The sequence below is a fragment of the Lichenostomus cassidix genome, chromosome 2 (genome assembly GCF_008360975.1).
Source record: "Lichenostomus cassidix isolate B80296 chromosome 2, HeHo_3.0, whole genome shotgun sequence".
Taxonomy (NCBI): Eukaryota; Metazoa; Chordata; class Aves; order Passeriformes; family Meliphagidae; genus Lichenostomus; species Lichenostomus cassidix.
The window spans coordinates 101,096,896-101,113,060 of NC_139482.1; the positions used below are offsets into that span (position 1 = coordinate 101,096,896).

General features: G+C 36.3%; 1 protein-coding gene across 9 annotated transcripts in view; it reads right to left on the reverse strand.

Annotated features, from left to right (window-relative positions):
- The window catches only part of PTPRM (protein tyrosine phosphatase receptor type M), a 445,877-nt gene that overhangs the window by 167,851 nt on the left and 261,861 nt on the right, over window positions 1-16,165 (reverse strand). For 5 of the 9 annotated variants that reach the window (XM_085052577.1, XM_085052573.1, XM_085052578.1 and 2 more), the window contains exons 12-13: window positions 10,274-10,547; window positions 9,095-9,131 (exon numbers count right to left, since the gene is read on the reverse strand). In XM_085052577.1, the coding sequence (XP_084908703.1) occupies window positions 9,095-9,131; window positions 10,274-10,547 (311 nt within the window). Of the gene's footprint in view, window positions 1-3,742; window positions 3,818-9,094; window positions 9,132-10,273; window positions 10,548-16,165 lie in introns of all 9 variants that reach the window. The other 4 variants (XM_085052574.1, XM_085052569.1, XM_085052571.1 and 1 more) reach the window with 1 other exon arrangement.

Below are 16,165 nucleotides of genomic sequence, written 5' to 3' on the forward strand. Positions count from 1 at the left end.
ATCTTAAAAAAAAAAACCAACTTCCCAATTGTTAAGTATTAGTTACTTTACAAAACTTCCAACCAATTTTGTTGCATTTTACTTGTACCAAGAATTTAATGTATGAAGAATGTATAATACAGAACTCTCTCTTCCAGCTGGATGTGTAATTAACAATGGGTCGTAAAAAGGGTGTTCTATGGAAATCAGTCTTAATAATATCCAATGAAGTAGTGGCTGCTCCACTAAATCACAAATGGAAATACTTTAATTTAAATATAAGTAGCTCAGACATATTTCAACAATTAAGAAAATGCCTGAAAGAATGAACACCCTAATCATGATTCCAAGCATGCTATTTTATCAGAATGCAGAGAGAACAAAATATATTAGAGCCAAGTGAATACCAAATATGGCCAATTTAAACCTATTAGATGAAGTGTCTCTTACGAAATAGTGAAACAAATTGCAAATTACTTCAGTCTTTCTCAAAAAGATCGATTTGTTATTCAACTTTAAAGTTAAGATCATGCAGTCACATTTGTATGTGGTAAGTTTTTTGATAACATTCTACATGATTTCAACTGTATGTTAAATCTCATTTGTTATGAAAACATGGAGACAGTATCATGAGTACTACTATGGTTCATGTACACATTGTCTTTTTTCCTGGCAGACAGGTGTAAGATAGTTAGATATTCTCCCTGTCTGTTGGAGGACAGGGTCAACTGAGTGCATTTCAACTAAGCTACTTTTTATAATGTAACACTGAAAGCTAAACCCTATCCCCCAAATCTGAATTCCTCAGGTACTAAGTTATTGAATCACTGATAATAATGTATTGACTAACAACACTAATATCCCTATTTTGGCTTGTAAGTGTCAAAATCACACAGCTGGTTTTACACTAGGTTATCTTATGCTACAACTCAAGGACAACTACAATGTAGGTAAGCAAGTGCAACTGCAAGAATAGGTTTCCTCTGCTACAGGCTGCAGAGGCAAACTGGAGTGGCAGTCAAGATATTTAGGGACACTAGCTGGTAATCCTATAAATGGAAGACCTATTATTTTTATATGAAAAAGGAAGGAGAAGGGAAGGACAAAGAGAAATTAATAATGCATTGTTTATAAACTGCACCAGTAAGAGGCAAAACGAGTTGATGACGAGGATAGAGGAAATGAGTGCAAGTATAACTGGCTTGAAAGCTGAGCTGTGTTATCATGGTATTTCTGAAGAGGAAGACCTTTCAAATTTGGTAACGATATTCAGGAATGCAGCCAAGATTTTAAATTTTCATTATGCAAGAAGCATCAACTTCCAATGTAAAGAAACCCGAAAATGCCATCCTTGACCTTCCCACTGCCGGTTATGTATCTCCTCAAATGCTAAAAGACGAAAGTAATTTCTTGATCTCAAATGTAATTACTTTGGTTCTGAGCAAAGAAGTGAGGAAAAGGCACTGAACAGAAAATGCTAAGTGACATTTAACAGTTACAGCTGTAGGGCTTGTGGCAACTACAGCTAGAAACAGTCCTATACTTTTCACATAAACAAATCCTTTTACATATAAATCCTTTCCAGAGCCTTGAAATTTATAGGAGAAAAGTGTGGTGACAATGTGCATCACTCCCAGGTGCCTCATGTGTGGTCCAGCTTCTGTACACCTCCTCTAAGAAAACCTTTGGGTTCCTCATGGATGCTGCAGATCCCATTACTGCTGTACTGTCCTGAATTTGAAAAGCCTGCCCTAAGGACCCCTAGACAGGATGTCTCTCTAGAAAAACAGAAATTTGTGCTGCTCTCATGGGACAACCATGTGGGCTGGGTGAGGTTTCTTCACTCATTACTGCAGTTGTGGCAAACAAGGAGGAAGATATTCTTTCCTTTTGAGCACAGTCTTTTAAACGTGGGGTTTAAGATGGGGTTGGGAAGATGATCAGGGGATTTCAAAGGCTTTCTAATACATGTCACAGATAGCCATAAATGCTGTTGGCAGGTATGATTTGATACTTTCTTTTTTATTATAAAATTAGATTCTAGTGGAACTTTTTTTTTCAAGTGGAACTTTTTTTTCAAGGAAAAGGGAACAAAAGTCACAGATCTGACAGATAACAACAGACTGCCAATGCCATCAGTGACAAAGCAATCAAATAAATACTTTGCCAGCTATCCTAAGCTAGCCATATCTCTGCTCTCTCACTGTTAACTACTACAGCCATTTCCTTCTCATGGAACAGGCCTGTCTCCAGTGTTACCTACAGCTACCAAATTTTGCATTGAAACAAATAAAAAAACAAAACAAGAGAAGAAAAACATTTCATCCTTCACATGGGAAAATACATAAGCTTATTTGAATCCTGTGATGAAGAAATCAAAACTTGTTGAAGTTCAAGGCTATGGAAGAGATCCTGTCTCTTCAATGCTTTATTTGAATTGCCAAGTAAAAAAACAACTGAGGTATAAAAATGTATGCAGACACACCTTCTCGCAAGCAGCAGTAACACGAACAAGCTACTTCCTGGCATGATGTGTTATTCTGGTTAGTTCATACGTTATTAAAAATATAAGAATACATGCTGCAATTTTCTCTTGATTGACAAGGTAACTTGGGCATTATGGATCACTCAGCTTTGTTATTATAACACATACCCCAGAATTAAAAGCTACAGCAGACATGTCACTAATCCACTTATCTTAAGCTGAATCATTTTAACTGCCTCTTATTGACGGTAGCAGTATCCAGATGCCAGACATATGAACTCATCCTCATCTCTTAGACACCCTGGTAGCAACATGGTAACAATGTGCTTGCCAAGGAACTATACCACTATTATTGAAAAATAACGATTTTACCATACACTAAAAGATGAAGGACTAGGTTTACTTCCCCCGTTAGATACTTCATCACTCTCACTTCAGGTTGAAGAGTTTTTAATGCTCTTTAGTTCTGTTTCAAAACAAAAATGTTTGCAAATCCCTGAGAGGTTTTATGCATGTGTTTCTTTTCTGACAAAATGAATCATTTCCCCAGGTTCATAAAGACTTTTTGGTATATTCTGAACCACCCTTCAAGCCACATACAGCCTAATAATGGTTTCACTTGAGCACTGAGTTTACTTTGGCAATTAGATTTTAAATCCTTAAGTCTTGCTCATTCTCGTGTATCACCTGCTAGGTTATTTCATTTTAATCCTAGAACTCATGTATGACATAATAAAAAGGAATATATTTTATTTCTTTATTTTAATTTCTTTCATGTTGAAATATTTCCAGAAAATATGATCTTCCCAACACTACACAGAAAAAAGCCTGAATCCACTAATACTAGATCATTGTCCTAACTTGCACATGCAATTCTTGAGCCTAAATTATTTAGAAATTCTAGTGTCTTAATCTAATAACAAGAGAAAAAAAAATAAACAGGTACACAGATATATATCTATATTCAAACTTTCACTGAATTTATGGATAGAGCTAGACTAGATCTCTTTACAACATCAAGCTTGAAGGAACATTCCACATATCACACACACAATGGGCACATGCAGTGGAGTCGTACAAACAGGAACGTGTGTGTAAGTTGTGGTGCCAAGCACACCACTGAATTTAATGGAGCTGAGGAAAAAATTATAAACAGAAAGGAGCTTTTCACACAGAAAACTGTTTATGAGCAGAGAAGGAAGAAACTGTTGGGGAAAAGGAGCCAAAGAAAATGAGACAGAATGGGCATGATGACTTGTCTTGACTTGAACATCTGACCTGTTAGTTGGTCGTCGCCTGCAGCAGGGGCGATGCGAATGTATGGTGTTGTAAGCTGAGTCACGATTATCGCAGCTAAGGCAAAGGAAGAGTTCCAGGTCAGCATGCATGAGGGAAAAAAAAGCCAGACTGAAGCTACGCCAGCAAGAAGAATCTTGGTCAGTAGTTTATTGTCTGAACTTGTCACAAACAAAACCAAAAAAACTCCTACAAGTTCCTTTTCATCTTGAGCTGTTAGTTTGGTTATTCCGCAAAGCTTTTGTGTGTGATCTTCCTTCAGGAAAAGGACTCAAAGCACATTATTTACTGCATTTGAGGCAACTGGAGACTCTTTAGCTCTGCTAGTCTCAGCACTAAGCTTTCTAAGTGAAAAATAGCTGATTATCCAGATTACTCTAGTATGAACTTCTCCAAGTAATTGAACTAGTTTCATTTTTATTTTCCTATTTCAGAATGCTACATTTTTCCTATAATTTTTAAAGGTAAATTTTATGTAAAGAATTTTTGAGCTACCTGAAATTAATTTTTCTTGTACTCACTTGGGTCACTCTTCTGAAGATGCACATACTACACACATACTTAACGTTCAATATACAGAGAATTACCACTGACAGGTGACACACTTTTAATTAAGTATGCGTGTAACTGTCTGAAGACTGAATTCCAAGTTCACAAGAAAAAGCTGAAAACCCCAACCTGTTTCTGCCCCTGAAATATTCAGACTTTTCTGACAGAGCTATAAGAACCACTGTCTGCTACAGACAACTATTACCATGGCTCACATTAATAAAAGCTGTTATTTCTTTGCTTTCCAGCAGTTCTATGATTGCCTCTAAATGGTTAAGCACGCTGTGATACATATATATTAAGGAATATAAAAAAAATTAAAAGGTCAGATCCAACATGATGCAGCTGGAGAATGATGCAAAGAAAAAATATTGGAAAATTAAGGACAAAATTATATGAAAGATCACTCATTTACATAGAACAGCCTGGGTGCTATTAGAAATGTGGCAACGAGAGAGGAAAATAGATCATCTACCATCTGCAGACAATTAAACTCAAAACTGCTGCTGCATAATATTTTGAAATATCCCTCTGCAACACTGAAATGCAGTGTTGATAGTAGCTTCTAGAGTACTGTTGCTATTGGATTTAAAATATTATAATATCCTTTTCTCTCTCATAATTAATGAAAGCCTTCCAGTATTGCAAAATTAGAACAATGATGCCTCCCTCTTGAGAACTGCATTTCTAGGAGATAATCAAGATGTTCCTATCCAGACAGTGTTGTAAGTCATATCAGGAAATATAGTCTTAATATAAATCACAAACCACCACAAAGTTGATAGTAATAAACTTGGAGGAGTTTTGGAATGTTTTCAACTTAGTCTGCTGAGATTTTACAGTCATTTAGCTTGAAGAAAGAGTAGGAATATGAAAGCCATATTTCAAGCAATATATGACAACCTTTATTACCACTGGTACAAAAAGCTATTCCTGATTTTTGTTTGTTTGTTTGTTTAATTATATTGTCAAAAATAATGGGAGTGGAAACCCTGCAGTCTCCCCATTTGTATATACACCAAATAGTCACAGAGGTCCCAGAAGCCTTTCTCTACAGAAAACTAAGCAGACTCCACATCCCAATAACATGCTCTCTGATCATTCTACTAACAAAGTCAGTGGCAAAGGCTTCCTCTGACTTCATCAGAAGCAGAAGGAGAACTTTCAGTTCTACAAAACCCAATATTCTCATCCTAATTTACACTTGTAACCACCACAATCAGGATTTTTATATGATCTCTAAAATAATGCATTTAACAGAGGCTTCATTTGTAAAAATTTAATGGTCATAAAACAAGATCATTTTTTAAAAGGGTACAAATTGAGTTTGTTTAAAATATACTTGATGGAATGAGAAAGTATTATCTACCTACTGACCCTAGACACACATTTGACCCAGCAGAATTAGGCTGTACTTCTCTGGAGATAGGCTGTACTCTTCCAACAGGAAGCCTGTCAATATGATAATTTGCTATCTGGTGCACTTGGTCTCTGATACAGCAGCAAGGTTTAATGTCTGCCAGCTGAGCACATGCTTGACAGTGAAGCACATGCATTATTCCTGCTGACCTCAACGGGAGGGAGAAATGTGCTCAAGATACAGAACAGTTCTGCTGGATCTGGGATGACAACACAGTATTACAGTTAAGTATTTTTATTTTAACAAAAAATAAAGAAGTGTGTGGTAGGCCATGGAATGAACACTGCATGACAACAATAAAACCAACTCTCAATGATCTTAAGAAGGTCTTAAGGGCACCAACAACTTTATTATCTGGACGTGAGATAATTAAAGAGAAAATAACTAGCAAGTGATATAGCTCTGCTTGTGACATGTTCTGAAGTCCCATATTGGTCCTGAGGGCAGACTTCAAACAGGCTAACCACACTTCCTGAATACAGACAATGAGGTGGTTTGGCCAATCTCAGCTGGCTCAGTGGAGCAGCTTGAAAGTTGCCTTGAGTGACCTTGATCCTAGGAAGGGCTCCTGATGCACTTTGGGCAATCCTCAAATTCCACAGGAATGGAATTGCAGAAACTTTCAAGAAACAAGAAGAGAGTTGGCTGCACTGTCACATTGGTTTTGCAGGTTATGTTTCATGGCATGGTCCTTTATCCAGTAAAATACTTACTTGTCTACTTTAAGATGGAATAGTTGTAATAGAGTCAATGAGATTATTCTCTCTGCTCAAAATTAGGTACATAATTAATTGACTTGATTAGGGCCTAGTTGGTCAGAGCATGGTGCTAAGAACACCAAGGTCATTGGTTCAATCCCCATATGGGCCATTCACTTAAGAGCTGGATTTGATGATCCTTGCAGGTCCCTTCCAATTCAGAATATTCTGTGATTCTGTGAAAGCATATGGTTTCTCACATATGTAATAAAATCTAGAGCATGTCTACTGATTCCAATGGCCTACACAAGGCTGTGGATATTTTCAGGATCAGACCTTAATTCCAAAGAAGACTGCACCAGTTTTGTACGCAAATGCCTAAAGCACTTCCTCTAGCTTTAAAATCCACCAAACTTAAACTTCTGAAGATAAGAGAAGCCCACATTACAAATATTTCAGAAATGTTACTAGTATGCGAAACTGGAGAGCATTCCCAATCTCATTTGTCAGGAGCACTACAGTGCATAAATAGATGGACATAACAAGCACAAAGAGCTTAAGCAGCTTACTGTCTAGTAGCTACACTGTAGTCACAAAGCTCAGTGGAAAATGGTGCAAGTCTCCAAGAAATCTGACAGTGTTTAGAGCAGCCTTTGCTCACTGGGCTACACACGACACGAATGCTGCTCTGAGCTGCTACCACAGGTTGAACAGAAGGGGAGGAGCACGGGAGAGGACAATTTTGTATCTTGTCCCAATGCAGGTATAGTGACTTACGACCTACAGACATAGAGCATTTCAGCTATTTCTTTTCTAACCCAAATGTGGGAGGTCCAAAGAGGGCACAGAATTCTGCTTTTCCCCTAAGCACCTCTGTTAGATCTAAAGGGAAAACCTCTGTACAGAGAGCTATTATGAATACTGGATAAATATGTCATGGTCTCCATCTAATTCCTTTAATTAATACAGATTAAAATATAATACAAACATTCAGCTTAAGATCATGGAAATCAGTGCTTTACTGCAGCCTCCCAAGAAAGTTTTGCACCAGGGACTATAAATGCTGTCAAGGATACCTCTGGTTTCAAAGTCTTCACAACAACTTCTCACATTATTTTATTATTAAATAATCTGAAACATGTGTTCAAAACAGAAATGTAGGGAGATTTGTTTAAAATAAAAGCTGCATTTTTCACATCTCCATTGCCAAATGGGTTAGCTCAAAGTAGCTTGTTACTACGGGAGCTATTCCAATCCACAAAGTTACCTTCACTTCTCAAATGAGAGAGTAAAGATTTTAAGTCAGTCAAGTAATTTAAATAGTTGAATATCCATTAATGATTACATACACAAATCTTCCAATAATTTAAAATCCATTCCTCTAATCATCTATTATGATTTCTGATGTAACATATTCACTCCTGGTATCTCTGAAGCTACTAGAAAACAATACAGAATTTCACTTGCAGCTGGAATTAATCTCTCATCTATATTATATTTGGGTTGAGTTCCGATATTTGAAAGATTTCTATGGTTTAGTAAGGAGTCAGTTAGTATATAGAAATTCAAACTACTTCCTTTGGTTTGGAAAAGAAGCCAGGAATCAGCTCAAAGAGGCATTAAGATGTATTTGCTGCATTACGGAGTATCCAAATTTTCAACAGGGGCAACTTTATGTTAACATTTCTGTTCCTTTTAAGTAACGAGACTCTCATCCACCCAATTTAGACTTAATGATGGTGATGGAATTATGAAGTCTTCATGTAAAGGAAATCATTGTGGAATCAGTTCCATTAGGAACAGTCACTGAAACAAGCACGATCTCCTGTAAGGTGCAGTGGTATAGGGATGAAGCAGTTTTATGCTCTTGCCAGATGCCCAAACTGCCAGGTGGAATTACCTGTTCCTATTCACAGCAGCACATTCTTTTCTGTTCCTCTATTCCAATCTCCAAGTAACTGTGCTATTCCATCACTTCTTTTTCAGGCTTTTGAGTTGCCACCAGCTAGAGGTACTAAAAAGGTGAGACTACAAAGATAACCACAGACAGATCTAACCCCAAAGATAAATAGATCAGCAGCACATTTATCTTTCCCTGTTTGGGGACAAAACCTACAGCCAACACTGTCTCAATTACAGAAATTTGTCTCACAAATGGTAGTATCACGTGCTGACAGTCAAATAAATATAGCTGATCTGTACCATTAAAATGACAAACATGATTTCTCCACTTCTCTTTTATACAGCAATTAAGTTAAGGTAATTGCATACAAGTAAGGGGCAATTTTTCACTACACATGTATAAGCAGCTAGTATGTACTCTGCAATTGGCAATTTTACAAATCTATTCTCTGTGTGTGTGTGTGTGTGTGTGTGTGTGTGCAGAAAATATTTATTGTGAGATCATATAAAAACCCACAGAATATATTTTAAAAATCCTGTGTTCAAGTAGAAAACCAAAAGTAATTAATACATTTATGATTAAAAACAAACAAACAAACAAATTTCCTAAATCTCAGCTGGGGATGCAAATGATTCTATGAAAATTCTGTAACATGTTTAGTGATGTGTTTTAGCAATATAAACATTTCTGGAAGTTTGCAAAGACCATGGGGGGGAAAGGTCAACAAGCTGAAGTACAGAATACATGACATAATATAAACATACCTTTTGTGGCTACCCTGACGCAATCGATTTTAGTTTCCTGTGTCAAATAAAGAGGAAAAAGGTCAAATCTTGTGTTTCTAAACACAGAAAGTCATCCATGATTCTATTCTTAAAAGTATTGATAAAATTTCAGAGAAGAATGTGCCTCATCCCATATTTAACTGCTTATTAACTAAGTACAAAGTGCATTTATAATAGGGACAAACACTACTTGGGTATGGCACAGAAACATTTCACTTATGATTCCTACAAAAGTAGAAAATGTGAAAGATACTCATAAGGGCACAGACAAGTGCTCAGCTTTTTAACTTTGGCAACATAATGACCTTGGGAGATTTTTCTTTTTCTTACAGAAAGTATAGTTTGAGGCATCATGTTAGACAATTTTAGAAAGAAAAAATAATCAATGGTGTTTCACATTTCTGCACTGTCGGTGCACTGTGAATGAGGGACCATTATGGTTTCTGGCAGAAAACATTTCCAGGCTGTCAGCACAGACAGCCAAAGCTTATCAAGAATTGAAGGGCTCTGGGTAGGTCTGTCCAGGAAATGAAAAACAATTCCAGGCAGAATTAGTCTGATGAAACATGATCTGTGAGGATCTTTTTATACACTTTTCATTTCAGTTCCATCTACTTATTTTTGTTTTTTCTTTTACTTTGTTTGCAGAAAGGAACAAAAAAACAGTGCTTTCTAATTCAATCAGGGCAACCAAATGAGAAAGAGGTTGATCAAGATGTTACAAACTAAGGTAACAGGACTGGACACGCCAAGACAGATGTGCTAAAATTCACAATCAAGTTTGGCTTAACCTTAACAAAAGAAATCACAACATTTTCCTGTTCAAAAGCAAGAAAACAAAAACGAACAAAAAGGAAGAAAAAAAGCCAGTCAAACACAGTCACTGGACAGCCTTCAGCTAGTAAGACAGAATGGTAACATACTACTTTGCCTGCTCACTACTGACAAAATGTGTGGTTTTCCCCTCCTCTTTCCTGTAACCTTTAATCATTAAACAATATTGTGTTAGGAAAACTGCTATTTTTTAAACTCTGTGTGTTAAATTTCACGGTTACTTCATTTTCTCATTAGCAACTAAATTGGGCATCCTGCTAGTTGATGCCAATCATTTATTTACACACAAACATTGAATAAAATAATGCCTGTTGCAAGACTTACCCCATTAGCTCTGCTAGCAGCTTGAAAATAGATGCTGTAGCTCTTATGAGGAAGAAGAGGAGTATTCCAGAAACCACTGTAGGTTTTGTTATCCCCAATAGTAAAAGGCTGAGCAGCTTGTAAACCATTGGCTGGAATCTCTGCAGCAAAGTAGTACTGGGAATTCAAGAGTGAGGCATTCTGGAAATGAATGGGCACTGGGTAGCACTTTAGGATTTCAGTTGTCTTTTTGGTTCTCCGTGGGCGCTCTTCTTCAACAACGATTTGATAGACACTAAGAGTGCAGAAAGGAAAGAACAAAAGAAACAGTGGTCATTTTAAGACTTGGGCAGTCAAACCATTCCAAAACCACAACAGCACACCAACACTTATGGAAAAAAAGAACTGTTAAAAGCAAAGAACACAGGAATAAAATGCCATTTCAATATTCAGGGGTATAAATTTGTGTCACAGATTCATGCTTTCAAATTAATTTTGTTCTGGAAAAACAAAATTAGCCACATAGACCACAGCTTTTCATACAGTGAATACACAGAACATTTTCTTGTTCAAACTCTTGTACAGAAAAAGCATGCTTAATCAGTGCTAAAATGTGGAATTAAGTATTTTATTCACAAAAGTAAGCATAAAGCTATAGATTCACTTCTCTAACCTGTTTAGCTTACCTAAATGAAATTAAATTAGTACTGAGATAAAAAATGAAGACATAAATTACAAAGAGACAGGGACCATTATTTACTTAACTGTTGACATTATAACTGTTTATAAAAGCACAGAGAAAACTAAAATTTCAGTGGCATATCAACTATTTCTGAGCAAGTATAAAACACTTTTTGCTGGAAGTTATTATCACACAGCAAAGCACTTTTACACATCCTATAGATAACCGTATTTTTAAATTTCTGCATTCTGCAAAGCAAGTCAGTTTGTACTTGCAATCTTTGCTGTACTGGGACCTACAGAGAACAGTCCATCCCTCTCCTCTGTAAAGGTGCTATGGACATTCAACAGGAACAAAGAAATCGCAATTTCTGCTGTATATGCAAACAGTGTAATCATTATACCCTTGCAGTTGCTGTAAAAGACTGAGTCAGTGCTTTTAAATTTGTGATGTGGGAAGCCCATGTCTCTGAAGAGGACTGGCTTACAAGTTTATTGCCTCACTGGGGACCAGCAATTCTTAATCAGTATTTGTCTCCTGGAATCTTGAATCCCAGGAAGCAAGTCAGTCTAGATAATTGATGTCCAAGTGGCAATGTATCCACATTTTTGCGTATCATCTACATCCAATAACAATTTATGATCTTTCAAGTTGACAGTTCATAAAAACCAGCAATCTCTGGGTAGGGTATGTTTCTTAACAATGAAATATCCACAGAGTCTTCTGACATGTTACCATTTCATCGTCTGTAGGTAGAGGATTACATTTACAGAAGATTCTGCCCGAAGTACATGGGCTGAGCTTCTTGCAGGACCATCTCAGCCTGGACCCAACAGGGTTTACTGGCTTAGTCATATCCCTGCACAGCTATGGCTACTCCCCTTCTGAAGGCAAATTTGGTTTAGAAATAAAGAGATGAATTGTCCAATGACAGGATGGATGGCGCTTTAAGCAACTTGGTGTAGGGGAAGGTGTCCCTTGACCACATCAGGGGATTGGACTCGATGATCTTTAAAGGTCCCTTCCAACCCAAACCATTCTGTGATTCTATGACACCACAATTTTAGGTCTGCAGAGTCTTCATAATTAAATATCACCAAGGGGTAGAAAATGCCAATTCTCTTGACCGTCTTACTTTTTTTTACCAGACTTACTGATCATGTGCCACAGACCCTGTTGACTATATTTTCAAGATCTAGCATTTCTGGTAGGAGATGCTGCACATCTATGCTCACCAAAAATGCCCAGAAAGTCAACACTGAGAACACAGTAAATACCTCTTCTTCTGCCTGATTAAGCCTTTCAACATGGTGGAGTTTTAACTTAATGTTAACACACTTAAACCTATCTGCCTTCATGAAGATGTCTACACATCTAAAGTTCCCAGAGAACTGAGCAGAAAGAGGGTGTTTGGTTTGGGGTCAACCTAATTGCTTCCCAGTCACCACCGACTATAGTAACTAAATACTAAGCTCACATGCAGAAATCTAGATGTGGACACTCAAATTTAATTGTTTTAATCTGATGCTGAACTTCATGCAGAAATCTAACCATGCATAAATTTAGTACAGCCAGGGAGACGGAACTGTCTTGAGGGTTCACTTGAAGGTCTCTGCCTGTACATTTTGCAGCTCTGTGCAACAAAGTCTTCATATCAAGCAGAAAGATTTTCATTAGTTGATTAATTCCATGCTGAGTAGTAAATGAAGGTCAATCCACAGCAATCTTTCTTTGATCCTGTGAGAACTCATTTGTAAAAAAACTACCCATGGAATATCTACATTACAATCTTGTTTTTCTCTTACAAATCAATTTTTGACATGATTTTCACAATTAATTTTCTAGAACAAAATAGAGTTGCTTAGAACTGTGAATCCAACCTACTTTGAAGACAGCACGGTGCCTCCTCGAACTATTAATTTGCAGTGAATCTACAATAAATACCATTTGCAAATTTAAGTGGAATATTTGAAAAAAATGCAGAAGGTGATTTATTTATTCTTGCAAGGTGGTGAAGCTGGCTATGCTTGCCTAATAGTGCAGCAAATATAAGAATCCCTCAGTTTCACTAAAGCGTGATGGATAGTAAACTAAGTTACTTCTTTCTTGCATCAGGACTGAATATAAGAGGGACTTCAGAACAGATGAGATAATATGACCTGTTTCAGTACTGGCTGAAATAAGGATTCTCTTAATATTTCACTCAGTGATTAAAGCTGAAGACTAGACATTTTAGAAACAAATCTGTCATTAAAATGCTCCTTTTCCTTTGGTAAATCCATGTTTGGTTATACTACATGCACTACTCCCTGTATACATTTTAAATGCCTGCCATCTACTCATTTTCAGATACTTTAAAGAAAAAAGTAAGTTGACTGGAGCCATTTCAAACTCAAAATGTCTTCTAATCCTAACTCCACAAGACAAACTAGATTTGCAAGCATCTAGACCTCAAATCTATTTGCTCTTTAATAATTTAAAGCGCTGAAAGGTCAAACAACTCTTTTCCGCTTTCCTTCATCAAAGTCCAAGTGCTAATGAAAAATAACTAAATCCTATCTGCTGGCCAATTTCCACACACTGCTGTTTCTCTCATGTAAATTAACACATTAGGAGCACCTGGGTCAATGGAAACCTGACAGAATTTTACCAGTGATACTTTTCACATTTGTACAAATGAGATCATCTTGCTAATGAATTTTACAAAATTACCCCATTTACAATTATAATCCAAAAGCTTTCTCTAGTTCTTACCATTAGTATTACTTTATTTAATATGTAACAGCTGGACTGCCTACTCTGAAAAGGGTTCAAACTTAGTGAATTGAGCTAGTACTGCACCACAACTCTATTATTCCTCTTATGTATTAGTCAGATTTCCAGCTTGTTTGAAGTTGAATTATTCCTTTTCCACACCTCTACCTTTCAGAGAATGAAGTCTTCCTATCTGTAATCCAGAAAATAAGTTCTATGCTACAGTTAAAGGTGCCAAAAGCATATCGGATATCGGCAGCATTTAGACTGATCTTTCTGAAGGAAAGAAATGTAATTTAAGCATAATTCACGTTATACAGTTCTACTATAGAATTTCAATGTCTTGGAAATTAAATACCCAATTTATTTTTATATAGACTGAAGTCTGCTGTTGCATGGAGAAAGAAACACATGGGAATTATTTTTAATCTAGGATTCAAATGCTTCAAATTCGGGGATTAAAAAAGGTGTATGGAAAAAGAAAAAAAAACCTTTTACACTGCTTTTTATTCCAACAATTCCAAACCAGTTCCAAATTTAAATGTTTATGCAGAGATACAGATCTGAACACAACAGCTTCAATTTTTATTAGAAATTAGACATAGCAGGTCTCTCAGGTATTTATTGAAAGTGGATTGCTTAAATTGGAATGGTGTGTCAATGTCTGATAAATACACTAATTTTTTTCAGAGTTGAAAAAGAGACATGAAAGCAGAAAGAAAACATATTAGCATGGCAATAAAAGATGCTCAGAATACTTAGACAAATGACAATTTAAAAGAAGACTTAACATATATATCTAGTATTAACTACATGAATGACGGGTTTTAACGACCTCCTGAAGCAGGACATCATTCCATATTACTGGAATGCAGTAAATCAAATGTTAATTTATCAAAGTCTCATTCGAAGTTACAAAATAACTTTCCAAGAAGGACCTATTGGATACAATTATGGACTTCAGATTTTTTCATACAGGAGTCCTTAACATGTACAATCTAGGCATTTATTAATTGAAACTTATGAAACTATAATTACACCTCCACCAAAAGTAATTCCAAATTACAAACAAAAGGAAAACAAGCTTGATTACTTCATTATTGAAATGTCAGCTCTGTTTTGTCTCTCTGAAACAGTCTTGGTGCTCTACACAACTGAAACATTAAAGAAATTTTTGAAATTCATTTTACAGAAAGGAAATTACCTAAGGAACTAAATATAGACAAAGATTATCTGAATTTATTTACTAGTCTTAGAATAACTGCTGTGTGTGATCCTAGGCAAGTCAATTAAATATTATGGGCCTCAGATATCCAGCTGTAAAATGAGAACAACAAACTTTCTTATTTGGTCTGGTCTGCTTCAACTGTTTGAAACCTCTTCAAATTCTTCCTTCTTAATATCCTTGAAAAAAATGTTGGGTTTTTTTCCCCTAGGGAATGTACAAAGCCTGCAAAGCTCTTAAGGTCCACTAAGAGTGCCCTGCCCAGCTACGTAAACTGTTGGGCAACCTTTGTAGACTGTCATGGTGACACTCTTGAGCTTAATTTGGATTTTTCTGCTCACTGTAATAAGTTCATGCTTTATTATAAATATACAGAACTGGTACTTTTTATAGATCTATTCTGTTATTTTGACTTGCATGCTTGCTTTGTTTTAATGTTTACAGAGTCCAACAATAGAACAACCCTGAATCTACATATTGACCTTTATTTCAGTTACTCATTCCCACAGCCCTAGTTATCTGCATGCTAGAATCACTTCATTTTATTCTTCTACTAAAATACCAGTTCCAATAGAGGGCAAAATTAAGAAATCTGAACTCCACCCTGCTATCTCAGTTTTAAGTCCATGAAGGACCTGATTGCTGAAACCATAACAGTCTATAGGGTCCCCACAGCTTCAGCAAATTCCTCTCTCACACTGCCATTAGGACTTCTTAAATACTTCAGTTGTTTTGTTCATGTTTTGCATCTAAAACTTCTTATATCTTTGCTCATCATGTGTTATGCAAGTTTATTGCCTAACACTGCTTCTTGAAAAGAAGCCTTTGGACAGTTTTTTCTATGTAATATACAACATAACTTCATCTCTGATATCAGTTGTCTCTGACATTGTCATATCATATTTATATGGATTAACATTGGAGACATTTATCTATTTCTTCATGCCCTTACATTGCACCAGACTCTTTTAATTCATCCTATAACTTCAAATTTTACAGCACTAGAAATTATATGTAATTATACATATGTAATGTACCTTGAAATGGAACTGGGAAATTACTCTTTAAAGGACAGGAATTAGTAATTTATGCTTAGCAGACAAATACGAAAAGGCTACAAGAAATTGCCACGAACTTTCCTCCTACTGTGTAAGAACCTGTATATTTCTTATAGGTGGATTAAACAAAGGTGATGAACAGCCCCTGATTTATCAGGTGTCTCACCATCACAGCTACACAGGTTTTGCCAGTG